The 13,905-nt window shown below is 47.8% G+C and overlaps 1 protein-coding gene across 1 annotated transcript in view; it reads right to left on the reverse strand.

The window, feature by feature from the left end:
• TOP6BL (TOP6B like initiator of meiotic double strand breaks) overlaps window positions 1-13,905 on the reverse strand; it is a 43,212-nt gene that overhangs the window by 10,724 nt on the left and 18,583 nt on the right. Inside the window, exon 7 of the mRNA XM_075939261.2 lies at window positions 11,418-11,489. Coding sequence (XP_075795376.2) covers window positions 11,418-11,489 — 72 coding nt within the window. The remainder of the gene's footprint in view (window positions 1-11,417; window positions 11,490-13,905) is intronic.

Below are 13,905 nucleotides of genomic sequence, written 5' to 3' on the forward strand. Positions count from 1 at the left end.
ATCTTGCAATAAAATGATTTCGTGCTTGCACCAGCCAAAGTCCATGCCTTCATACACCACACACATACACGACAATACTGTGTTAAATGTACATTACTAAAAAAAAAGGGAAAGTAGCACTGTCTTCTGCATAGTAAAGTTTCAAAGCTGTACTAAGTCCATTTTTACTTGTAAACTTTTGAAAGAGTAACCATAACATTTTGTTCAGATTTATGAATATTTCAGGCCTATGAACTTCCTCCTGAGGTGTTCATAATTCTGAGGTTCATAATTCCTGAGATGTTCATAATTCTGAGACACTACTGTAGGCATCTCTTAAACTGAGGCCAGCGTACCAATCCCTGGGATCCAGAGAAGGGATAGTAAAAGTCAGGGTAGCCACGAGGAACTTTATTCTCTTGAGATATTTGTTGAGCTAATGCAGCTCTGAAATTGAGTTTGATACCTCCCTTGGCTTTTGGGAGTAAGTAGCAATGGAAGTAAAACCCCTTCCCTCTTAAATTCTATGGAACCCTTTCCATGTCTCTAATCCAAAGGAGAAATTGAACCTTCTGGGCCATAGATTCTTCCTGAGAGGGGTCCCTGAAGAGGGATGGAAAAGGAGAGTGGGAAGGAAGAGTAGAAATAAACTGGAGGATTTATCACACTTTCACTGCACAGCCTCCAGCCCCATCCTCAGTGGGGCTGTATGACCCAAACAAAAGATGCTGCAGCTGGCGGCAGGGTTGGGGGCAGTACAGCCACCCTGCTGGGAGAAGCTGCCAGCGTGGAGAGCTGTCTTCTGGGCACAACAAGATCATGCTCCTCTCCATTGGCTGCAGTGACTCTTGGGAATAGATCCCTGTGGCTCTACAGATCCTGATGTCTATCTGCAAATATCCACATCTGTGGATAGACATTTATATCTATGCAGGTCTTTACCCATTACTCAATGATCTGTGGTGGTACAGGACCATGCACTGAAGTGGGAAAGACAGTTTGTAAAAAAAAGGAGAAACATGGTCTGGCACCATGGAAACTCATATGGCAACCTCAGGCATCCTCCCAAAACACCTGTTTAGGTGTCTGGGTCAGGCAGGCATTGACCTCAAGGCAGAAAGGGGTAGTGATTATATCTAACCCCTGATTCTTCTGCAGATCCTGATGAGCAGCCAAGGCAGAGTGCCAGACAGCTGCTGGTGCCTATAGTGCTTCCTGAAAGTATTGGTGTGTACAATCCAAGGAGCCTTTTAACCATGAAGTTTTGCATCAGTTTTTTTTCCTGAAACAAGCAAAGCTCCTTTAAAAGGTAGCCCTGCAGTGTTTTCTGGACCTCCTGCAGGAGTATTGAGGACTGCAGCCACTAACTTCTGCACATGGCCACTGCCAAAGTCATGAACCTGGCTGCTGAGTCAGCCACATCCAAAAATATCCTTGTCACTGATTTTCTTCATCCACCTGTGAGAAATACTCTTATTTAGCCTCTTCTTAGAGCAGGTCCTTGAACTTCTTCATGGAGTCCCACACATTAAAATCCTACCTGCCCAGTAGTGCCTGCTGGTTTGCAATTCTGTGTTGTAACCTTCCAGAAGAATACATTTTTCTGCCAAACAAGTTTAATTTATTTGAGTCCTTTAATTTTGGAGTTGTAACCTGATGACTCAGTCTTTCTCTCTCATTGCCAGCAGATATGAGAAGGTTGGGGGGAATGGGCATACAGGAACTCATATGCCCTTTTTGATGTGGAGGGCAGAGATGTGGAGGTCTGCCCAACAGCCTTATCAGGGTCCATAATGGCCTCATTGAGAGGCAAGGCTATTTCTGAAGGGCCCAGAGCTGTTAAAATGTCAAATAGGCTATGAGAGAACATCTTCACTACTTTCACATGTATGCCCAGATTTAAGGCTACCCTCTTTAAAAAATCTTGAAGAGTTCAGAGACATCCAAAGAGAGGTGACATGAGATTGCTTCGTCGGGGAAGGAGGCCAGCACTGGCTGTGTAAGCTCTTCCTCCCTTTCTGCCTCTGCATGGTCCTGCTTTGCCAGGTCTTGCAGTCCAGTACCAGGCTTGGTACTAGAGTCTGGATTGTGCACTCCCTGATGGGATGATACCACGTTCCCTTCTGAGGCCACTGAATAGAAACACCTGGAATAAGCCCTGGAAAAGGGCCAACAGACCAGCCACTGACTTCTTGGCCATGCACTTGACTCCTTTGCCCAGGTCCATGGAAGGGTAGAAATGCCAGGGCGGAATAGTAGGAATGACTCCTTGGATAGGAGGAGTGAGACTTGACCTCTGTCTCCAATGATGATCAGTCTTTGTCCATGTGATGGATGGGAGTGTTACTTCCTGTAAAGGGTTAAACTCAGAGAATCCCTGAAAAAATCCAGAAAGTATTGGCAGGGAGCCAGGAGAGCCAATGGGAAGAAAGTGTTAAGATTTGACCTGAAAAACAGGTTGCCTGCTTCAATCTCCTTTGTACGAGAGAAGCAATAGGGGCTGTGAGAGAGACTGAATGAGGCTGAGATGCAGCAAAGAAATTTACAGCAATAGCCATGTTTCAGGCTATGTCTAGACTGCAAGCCTCTTTCAAAAGAGCCTCTTTCGAAAGAGAGCGTCTAGACTGCACGTTGAACTTTCGAAAAAGCGGCTTGCTTTTTCGAAAGAAAGCATCCAGTGAGTCTGGATGCTCTCTTTCGAAGAAGCCCTATTTACATTGAAGAACGCCTTCTTTCGAAAGAGGAACTTTCGAAAGAAGGCGTTCTTCCTCATGAAATGAGGTTTACCGCCATCGAAAGAAAAGCCGCGTTCTTTCGATTTAATTTCGAAAGAACGCGGCTTGAGTCTGGACGCAGGGGAAGTTTTTTCGGAAAAAGGCTACTTTTCCCGCAAAAACCCCTGAGTCTGGACACAGCCTCAGAGAGCAAAACCTTGAAGCAACAAATGTAAGTAGATAGGAAATGCTTAGTTAGTCACAACCAGATTAATTTCTTTTATTTCCTGGCTTGGAATTCCTTTGTGTCTGGATTATGTGCCTCCCCCATATAATGTAACTAAAGTTGAATCCCAGGGAAGTAATTCTCCATGTTTTAATCTGTTTTTCTCAGTTGCTCTATATCTAGCAATCAATTATGCTTTACCAAGTATATCTTTGTTTTGTTAATAAAATCATCTTTTTAAAGACTATGATCTGATGCTTGTGTCCTGGAAGGTAATAGGAGGTCTGAGTATGCAGGCCTAAGACCGAGGTCAGTTATCAAATATTATAGCTTGTTTTCCTTTTTTCAAGCTCTCTTGTGGTAAAAGAGCTTGGGGTACCCCACAGGAAGAAGTTCCCAAGTGAATTTTCCTGGGTTCAAAAAGAAAGTTGTCTTTTTTTAATCTGGAGTGGTGGCAGCAGGAAATCTGCAACCTTGGGGACTTTTTAAGCAGAAGCCTACAGAGGCAAGGTATTTTTGAAGTCTCTTGCGAGCCCCCCACCTTCTGCACTTGAAGTGCCAGAGTAGGGAACAGCCTTGACAATCCAGTAACCATGGTGGTGCAGTTCCTTGTAGTGGTGGAGACTGCTGTTGAGGTGGAGATGTCCACAATGGGGCAAGGATAACCAGTTTCCCTTTTGATTATACCTGAAGGCTTGGTACTGAACAATGATTGGAACCAATGGGTTCCCTCTTGATACCGGCACCAATTACACCAACCCTTGCATTGCTGATGATACTGGTACCATGTAGCCTACTAAGAGGGGCTCCTCCCCCCGCCAGGTCATTGGGCAGTTACTCTGCCTCACTGTACCCCTACTCAGTCTCTGCGGAGGAATCAGCTGTGCCACTAGTTCGGGGGTCTGGCCTATGGTCAGGACATGCCCAAAGTCAGTAAGTCTAGCCCTCCCACCAGTCTGGCCACAATAGTCCAGGGGCTCAGGCCTAGGGTTGGGCTGAGCCAACAGTAAATACACCAAGCCCACACACAGTGTAAGTGACAGTGGCTGAGGGAATCGGGGCTATGACTGGGCTGAGCCAGTAGTCACTAGGCCCAGGCCCTGGTTCAGAGCAGGGCCACAAACAAACAGCCAGGTCTCGTAGCTCTTGCAAAGAGCCAACAAACACGGGTGGTTGGTCTGAAACAGAGGAGGGAGGGAGGGAAAGACTGTCACCCAGGGGTTAGGTGGCAGGCGGGATGGAGCCCCACCTGCTCCACTTCATCCCAGCCCAGGGCCCTAACAGTGGCAGCTCCATCTACCACTGGGTCAGCAGGGATCCTACCCACAACATGCTGATTCAGTCACAGATTATACATCAGCCAGACTAAGGTCAGCTGTCCTTAGGCTACTTCCAGACTCCCCTCCAGGCTCACCTGGCTCCAATGCAGCTCCTCTGGGGCTCAAACCTCAGGCAGGATTGGCAGTTCCTCTAGATAGAAGTCCACCTGCAGGCCCAGTGGTCCTGGCCAGTCCTTGGTCTCTTCTAAATCCATGGCAGTCTTCCAGCTCGAGAGTTCAGAGCAGGTATCTGGCTCCTCTGGCAGCTAGGAGTTGACTAGGCTCCTGAGCTGGCCTTTTTTAGCTATAGCCAATCAGGTGATGGGATGGGTCTGGGCTCTGCCCAGCAGACCTCGTGGAGGCGCTCCTTCCTCTCCAGGTTAGTGGGCAGTCATGCCTCTGCCTCATACATACCAATAGCAAGAGAAGGTCTCTGGCAACAGCATCTGGTGTGGCTGGTATTGAGATAGCGTTAGTATCATGTTGTGCTGCAGATATAGATGGCTCACCTGGTACCAGACTCAGTGGTGCCTGTGTAGTGCTGGAATCAGTGATGCCAACTTCGGCAGTACAAAGACAAAGGAGTGCCTTGGTTTAGGTTGCACTCCATTTTGATTCCCATGCCTGGCACTGGGATAGTCCCCTCTCAGCTGACTGTTTCTTGTGCCTTTTGCTCAGTGCTGGGGCTAATGATTGATCTTTGGGACTCCAGTACGGTAGAAGAAGCATTACTTTCCCATATCAAGGCACTCAGTGTTGAATATGACTGGGCTGGCTCAGATGGAGGTCTTAGTGCTGCCTCCATGAACAAAAACTTCAGTTTGGCAACTTGGTCCTTCTTTGTGCAAGGCTTAAGATCTGGCAACAGTTCCCAATGTGAGCTTCTCCCAGGAATTTCAGGCAGCTTGAATGCATGTCACTCATGGGGATAGTCCTTTTACAGAAGTGTATAAAGCCTGGTGGCTGAGGCATGCCATGACACCAGAAAATAGACAGAATCTCTGCTAATATAGGAAGTCACAGAACTTCACTAAAATGGACTACAGCTCAGTTAGGGTACAAGAATACTGAGGCTGCGTCTACACTGCACACATTTGGTGCAAGAAATACGCAAATAAGGCGAAGCATGGAATATCAGCATGCCTTATTTGCATAATTAATGAGGCTCCATTTTTGCACAAGAGGCTTCTGTGCAAAAAGGAGCTGTCTACATGGCTCCTTTTTGTACAAAACCCCCCTTTAGTGCAAGAGCCGTTCTTCCGCATTTTTTTCAGGAAGAACAGCTCTTGCACAAAAGGGGTTTTTTGCATGTCGACAGCTCCTTGTTGCTCAAAAGCCTCTTGTGCAAAAATGGAGTCTAATTAATTATGCAAATGAGGCACATCGATATTCCATGTTTCGTCTCATTTGCATATGTTTTTGCGCAAGAGGCTATAGGGTAGACATAGCCCCCAAGAGCTTACAAAGCAAAGAGAGCAGTTCCAGTAACTGTCACAGGCAGTAAGAAGGAACTGAGGATGTGGGGGGGGGGGAGGCCAGTTGGGTGCTATATCCCAGAGCTATGAGCCTCCAGCCGCAGAGGGTGCTTGAGCCACCCAAACTAGTACCACTGAATGAAAAAATTTCTAGTACCTGCCTTGAGTGCAGGAACATGTGCAGTCACTCAAAAAACTACTAACATTCCTCTGTTCCTAGTGCTTTCCAACGCAATACTTTTCCAGTGAGGGAACCTGGCCCGCTGTTTTGTGCTTAGGGGATTAAAGCGCACAGTTCTCTCACTTCCAGCCAGGACTCAGGCTCATGACCTGTGGTGTTGCTGGTTCCTTTCTAATTAACCCTCTCTTTGCCTGGTGTTCACTCCTGATTATGCCCAAGGAGGAAACTCATCTATTGTAGAGGCAAGAGGGGGCTCATTCAATAATCTAGGCTGATTCCCTGCACCCCACGGTTCATCAGTTGCAGTTGAGCTAAGGAGTATCAAGTACAGAGATGCCCACTCTGGATTTAAAGACTTCCAAGAGATGGAGAATTCACCACACAGCAAGGTCATCTGTATGGTAAGAGCTGCTCCCCTCCTCTGTGCACTGTTACAGGGAAGGTTAAAGGGCTTGATGGAAGAGGAGAGAGAAAGTTCTGAAAAACAGCAACGGCCCTGGTTGACCTGGGCAACTGAGACAGGGCTGCTATAAATCAGTTAAGGTCCAGGTGAGCTGACTTCAGGCTGCCAGGGGACCTCTTTAAAAAACTTCCTTGTGGGGGTGGGCAGAGGAGAATGGAAGAGGAGTTTGGAGGAAGCAGCGAGCACTGATAAGGAAAGAGATAAAGAAGCTGAAAAACAGAATGTCAGCACTGCCAGAATAGACAGGGAAGGCAAGGGGCTGACAGGCAGTGTTTGGGCTCCTTTCCCCATGTGGCCTGAGAGCCCAGCCAGTGACTGAGGAGGACTGGTTATTCAGGCCAGGCTGACCAAGGTTTCAGCCCCAATACCTGTTTAGCCAAGGGGCAGAACCCCAAAATGCTGGAAAGGGCAAGTGAGACTGTGGGGTTGTGGACAGAGCAGGGGTCTGACCCTGCCACAGCACCCAGAGGCCAATGGAAAAGAACTCAGCTTTGTTCCCGTTCTGGAGGCTTTGCTTCTCTCTAATGTATCATTTATTATAATTAATTTGTATTCCCATAGCATCTAAGAGATCCCCATCATGAATCAGGACATCACTGCACCAAGTGCTGTACAAATGCACATCAGAGAGGGGTCCTAAATACAGCAGGAACAATTGTGTGTGTATATACATTAGAAATCCAGGTCTTGTCTGAGGCAGCGCAGTCTAGTGGTGAGGGCACTAAACTGAGACTCGGGACACCCCAGTTCTGTTTTTAGCTCAGGCACTGACCTGCTGTGTTTCCTAGGCCAAGTCCCTTTTCATCTCTGACCTCTGCTTCTCCTCACACACTGTGAGCTCTATTGGGTAGGGACTCTCTCATACTATGTGCATGCACAGTGTCAGAGTAGCCCTGATCACATTCATGATCTGAGCAGCACTGCATGATGGGAGCCCCAATCTTGTTAGGAGTCTGTGCAGCACAGGATGATGGGCCCCCGCTCTCAGTGGAACCTCTAAGTGCTACCGTAATAATAACTATCTAACCTGTTTTTCCAGGAAGACTCTCTGAACAAATGTAAAATTGGTAGGATGACGACACTAAAGATACTATAATTAACTAATTGATATTATGGAGATGCCAAGAACCCCGAATCAAGATTGAGACAGGGGCCAGCCAATAGCTAGTATTTCAATCGGCTTTACACAGCACTTGCACTATTTGAAAGACTCATAGTTTTGAAGGCCAGAAGGGCCTGTTCTGACAGTGCAGTCAACCTCCTGCATGTCCTAGATCACAGAAATCCACCCACTGATTTCTGCATCCAGCCCAGATTTGAGCTACAGTGGGACATTAAAAAAATGTCCAGTCTTGATAAAGAATCCATTCTGTCCTTAGGGCAGTTGCCCAATGGTTAATCCCCCCTCTGTTAAAAATGTGAACCTCATTTCTAGTCTGAATGTATCCAGATTCAGCTTTCAGCCACAGGAAAAGATGGCTACTCACCTTCTTATAACAGTAGTACTTTGAGATGTGTTCACGTACATTCCAATCAGGTGTGCACATGGAGCATGCACAGAATTAGAAACATTTCCCCCTAGTAGCGCCTGTTGCATAAGTTGTGGAGCCCCTGGAGTGGTGCCTTCATGGCGCTTAATTCAAGACCCTGCCGACCCAATTGTCCCTTTGGTTCCTTCTTTCTGGCTTCTCTGGCAGAGGGGAAAGATAGTGGGTATTGGAATGGATGTAAATAATGTATCATGAACTACAACAGTTATGAGGTGAATCATCAGCTTCTTTGAGTGTTTGTTCAGGTTGATTCCAATCAGGTAACTCGCAAGCTCTTCCATCAGAGGTAGGGTCAGAGTTAAGAAATCACTGATTGGAGGACTGCTCTACCAACAGCTGTGTCACTTCTGGCCTGCTGGTCGATGGCATAATGAGCAGTAAATGTGTGTGCCAAGAACCAGGTTGCTGCTCTGCAGATCTCCTGGATTGGTGCTTGGGCAAGGAAAGCAGTCAAAGAGGTGTAAGCCCTTTTTGAGTGGGTTATGATCATTGAGGGTATGTCTACACTACCACCCTAGTTCGAACTAGGGTGGTTAATGTAGTCAACCGGAGTTGCAAATGAAGCCCGGGATTTGAATTTCCCGGGCTTCATTTGCATGTTGCCGGGCGCCACCATTTTTAAATGTCCACTAGTTCGGACTCCGTGCCTGCGGCTACACGCGACACGAACTAGGTAGTTCGGATTAGGCTTCCTATTCCGAACTACCGGTATACCTCGTTCCACGAGGAGTAACGGTAGTTCGGAATAGGAAGCCTAATCCGAACTACCTAGTTCGTGCCGCGTGTAGCCGCGGGCACGGAGTCCGAACTAGTGGACATTTAAAAATGGCGGCACCCGGCAACATGCAAATGAAGCCCGGGAAATTCAAATCCCGGGCTTCATCTGCAACTCCGGTTGCCTACATTAACCACCCTAGTTCGAACTAGGGTGGTAGTGTAGACATACCCTGAGAGAGGGATCTTGGCTAACTCATAACAGGTAAAGATACAGTCTGTGATCCAGAATGATCTTGTGTGCTCAGTGTAGGTCAGTGATCTCTGGACATCTAGAGAATGCAGCTTCTGCTGGTGCACATTTGTATGCAGATTCAAATAGAAGACTGCCAGAAAGATATCTTGTCCCAGGTGAAATTGGGACACTACTTTGCACAGGAAGGACAAATGTGGTCTGAGCTGCACCTTGTCTTTGTGGAAGACAGCGTATGGGGGCTCAGACATTAGAGTTTTCAACTCTAAAACCCTTTTGGCTGACATGATGGCCACGAGAAATGCCACCTTCCATGACAGGCAGAGGAGGAAGCAAATGGCCAGGGGCTTGGAGGGTGGGCCCATAAATCTTGAGAGGACCAGGTTGAGATCCCAGGTCAATAAGGATGGTGATGAATGCAGATAGAACCTTCCCATTCCTTTGAGAAAGTGCAGTACCATGGGGCTGGCGAATACCAATCGACCCAGCATTCCCCTGGAATGCTGCAATTGCCAATAGGTGATCCCTAATGGATGATCATGCCAATCCTGGCTTGTTCGGGTGAAGCAAATAATAGGATAATAGGAATGAGTGTCAGGGATGGAGCCATTTGATGATGTTCACATCACCATGAGAACCTTTCCACCTTACCTTGCTAAGTGGCGCTGGTGGATGGTTTTCTGTTGCCAAGAAGCACCTCCCACACCAGCTGTGTGCACTGGCACTCCAAGGGATTTAACAATGAAGCTTCAAAGCCCGGAGATGGAGGGACTGAAGGTCCAGATGCAAGAGATGGAGGGGCTGAAGGTCCAGATGCAAGGTGACCATAGCCCTAAATAGTCAGGTCTGGGTAAAGAGGAAGCTATATTGGGGTGTCCACTGACAATTCTAAGATTGTAGTATACCAATGCTGATGAGGCCACACCAGGGCTATAAGATCACCCGTGCCATCTCTGCAGATTTTGAGATGCACTCTGTGGACAAGCGGGATCAGGGGAAAAGTATACATGAGGCGATCCCCCCCACAGGCGCATGAACACCTCTGAGATGAAGCCCAGACTGTGATTCTGAAACAAGCAGAATGTGTGGCACTTCCTGTTGTCCTTGGTGGCAAACAGGTCAACCTGGGGAAACCCCCACCTGCAGAAGATGGAATGCAGAACATCCGGGCAGATGGAACATGTGTGATTGTGAAATGCTCTGCGGAGATGATCTGCTAGCTCATTCCACGCTCCCTGGAGATAGGGTACCTGAAGCTGGATGGACCTGGCTATACAGAAGTCCATAATAAGAGCCTCTCAGCAGCTTCCATCTTACTTGTTGATATAGAACATGGCAGTGGTATTGTCAATCAGAACCGTCACATTGTGACCTTGCATAGTTGCATGAAAGGACTGACAGGTCAAATGAGCTGCTGATGTGGAGAAGTATTTCATCCTGTGATCACAGATCCTACGTCTGCAGGTCCCCCAAGCATGCTCCCCAGCCAGGGCCGGCTCTAGGTTTTTGCTGCCCCAAGCAAAAATTTTTTTGGCTACCTCCCCCCCTCCCGCCATTTTTGTTGGCTTTTACACGTTTACACTTTGCAATGAGGGTTTTTATTTGTTTTTTTCTGACTGTTTAAATTTTTTTTAAAAACGAAAACAAAAAATTTGTAGTTAGTGAAATAAAACAATTTCCTACTAGTATACTCATTTAATTTTAACAAAACCACAATTACAAACAATTTGGGTTCAACTATACACTGTAATGAAAAACGTTCGTGTCTTCCGGTGCGCCCAGTTTCTCATAAATTAAAATAATTTACATGAACTGAATTTTTCTGGTTTTTATACTTGCACAGCCTTTTAATAATTCAGTAAAATCTAAATTTTTTGTAATGGTACTTTCAATTGAAATTAATGCGAGTCCTGACAAATGATTTTGAGACATGGTGGACCTCAAATAATTTTTTAGTAATTTCAGTTTTGAGAAACTGCACTCACCAGAAGCCACTGATACTGGTAATGTTAAAAGAATGTGACTCAGAGCCCCCACAGCAAGGGGGAGGTACTATTCTGGGGGGAGGGAGGTAAGGGCAGACCCACAGCTCCCACAGCCAGCCCAGCCCTGCCCCCCGCAGCTGCTGGTGCCCCTCACTCCTGACCCACAGCCCTACAGCCAGCCCAGCCCAGCCCAGCCCTGCCAGTGTCCCTCACTCCTGACCCACAGCCCTGCCAGTGCCCCTCAATCCTGACCCACAGCCCTGGGCATTCCCGCCTTGCCCCGCCCCCGCTGCCCAGGGGCCAGTACCTGGAGGCCGACCCCTCCTGACAAATTCCCTTGGGGTCTCCCTTGAAGAGCTTGGTGGCTTGCTTGGCCTTGTGCTGGAGGTTGCTGATGAAGACGGGGAAATAGCCGGCACATGGCACATGCACATTAATTGAAATCAACATGAATAAGCAGTCGAAGAATAACTTGTCCTGCCTTTGTCTGAGAGATCTGTTATCAGAATTTATCTCCCCAGGTTGGTATTTACAGGCTGTTACCAAGTCCTCTCTTACCTTATATAGTGTCTCCGGTCAGTAAGGAGCTTTATTCCATTCAGTACACATGTACTCTCTCTTTTATCTCCACTAGAGAGCAAAAATTAACAAGACAGAATTTTAACCCAGTTAAAATCACTTTAAAGTATCACCAAACTATTTTTAAAGAAAGCAACTCCTCCCCAATCCTTATGGTAGAAAGGAGATAAAGATGAGAAAAATCTATTATAATGGCTGGTTGAGAAAAGGAAGAACAGGAGTTTCTGTTCTTTTTGTCTCCTAACAGAGGGACAAGGGGACATTTGGTGAGAGTGAAAGGTGGGAGATTCAAAACCAATAAAAATAAATACTTTTTCACACAGTGTGATCAGCTTGTAGGATTCACTGCCACTGGATGGTGCTGCAGCTAGAACTGAGTGCAAATCAAACAGGGAGAGAATGCTTATAATGATATCACGAATATACCAAACACACATTTTAAGTGAGAAAAAATGCCTACTTATTTGACAAAACTGTGTTTTTCCAGATGTTTAGTCCATGTGGATCCTACTTATGGTGCATTCATGCATGTGAGACATATACTTCATGAGCAGGATCCACCTGGACAAAGATTTGAAGAACAGTAATTTTGTCAGGGATACTTAAACCTCTTCTCTAAGGGTATGTCTACACTACAAAGTTAATTCGAACTAACAGACGTTAGTTCGAATTAACTTTAATAGGCGCTACACTAGCGCTCCACTAGTTCGAATTTAAATCGAACTAGCGGAGCGCTTAGTTCGAACTAGGAAAACCTCATTTTACGAGGATTAAGCCTAGTTTGAACTAGCTAGTTCGAATTAAGGGGTGTGTAGCCCCTTAATTCGAACTAGTGGGAGGCTAGCCCTCCCCAGATTTCCCTGGTGGCCACTCTGGCCAACACCAGGGAAACTCATCTGCCCCCCTCCCGGCCCCGGACCCCTTAAAGGGGCACGGGCTGGCTACAGTGCCCGTGCCAGGTGCAAGCCTGCCAGCACCCAGCCAGCAGACCCTGCAACTGGCACAGATCGAGCCAGCCACCCGATGCCCCCCAGCCCTACCCCTCTTCCCGGGACCAGGCTGGCGGCTCCTGGGAGCTTGCCCGGGACCGCAAGAGGCGGGCACCCGCCTGGGCTAGTGCAGACATCGTGGACCTTGTCCACGATCTCCGCACTAGGCACAGGAAAGTGGCCGGCTAGGGCAGGAGAGCTGCCAGCCTGGCCACCCAGGAGCAGGTGTGCAAGAGAATCAAGGGGTTCCACTGAGACCCCCGACCCTGAGCCCTGAGCTTACAATGGCCATCCTGGGTCAGACCAAAGGTCCATCTAGCCCAGTAGCCTGTCTGCCGACAGCGGCCAACCCTAGGGACCCTGAAGGGGATGGACCGAAGACAGTGACCAAGCCATTTGTCTTGTGCCATCCCTCTCCAGCCTTCCACAAACCTTGGGCAGGGACACCACTCCTACCCCCTGGCTAATACCACTCCATGGACCCAACCTCCATGACTTGATCTCACTTCCCTTTAAACTCTGTTCTAGTTGTAGCCTTCACAGCCTCCTGCAGCAAGGAGTTCCACAGGTTGACTCTTTGCTTTGTGAAGAACTTTTTGTTACTAGTTTGAAGCCTGCTACCCATTCCTTTCCTTTGGTGTCCTCTATTCCTTCTTTATGGGAACTAATGAAGAACTTTTCTGTATGCGCCCTCTCCACCCAACTCCTGCTTTTAGAGACCTCTATCCTGTCCCCCCTCCGTCTCCTCTTTTCTAAGCTGAAAAGTCCCAGTCTCTTTAGCCTCTCTTCATATGGGACCTGTTCCCAACCCCTGATCATTTTAGTTGCCCTCCCCTCTCCCAGCCTCTCTCTTCCCCTCTCCCACCTCCTTTTCCCAGTCTCCCCCAGTTTTGTTCAATAAAGACATTCCATTTTGGAAGACACATTATCTTTATTTTGTACATCAAGAAGAGGGGCTAGGGAAGGGTAAGTGGAAGGAGGTGAGGGAGGAATGGGGCACGAACCCCCGATGGGGAGGACTGGGCTGGCTCTGCGGGCTTCTGGGGGTGGAAGCTCTCCTGCAGCCCCCCAATTGCCCCCTCTCCCCAGATGGCAGCCTGCAGCAAGTGCAGCCGGGCTGATGGCTGAGTGGTGTGATGTGCCCAGTGTGGGTAGTCCGGGCAATCCAAGCCAGGACTGCTTTGCAAGCGGGGCACCCCTGAACTGTCTGTCTGGGGTGGGGGTCGGGACCCTTTAAGCACAGCTCTCGGCTAGCCTGAGACAGCATCTCCACGCTCTAAGTCCTCCTCTGATGCCCTGCCGGCACTGCTTCAGGCCATCCTTAAGCCCGGTTCAGGGTCCACTTAATGTGGACATGCTAGTTTGAATTAGCAAAACGCTAATTCGAACTAGTTTTTTAGTCTGGATCCGTTAGTTTGAATTAGCTTAGTTCAAATTAACTAATTCGTACTAAGTTAGTTCAAATTAATGTTGTAGTG

This window comes from Pelodiscus sinensis, chromosome 11, assembly GCF_052426305.1.
Source record: "Pelodiscus sinensis isolate ZL-2025 chromosome 11, ASM5242630v1, whole genome shotgun sequence".
Taxonomy (NCBI): Eukaryota; Metazoa; Chordata; order Testudines; family Trionychidae; genus Pelodiscus; species Pelodiscus sinensis.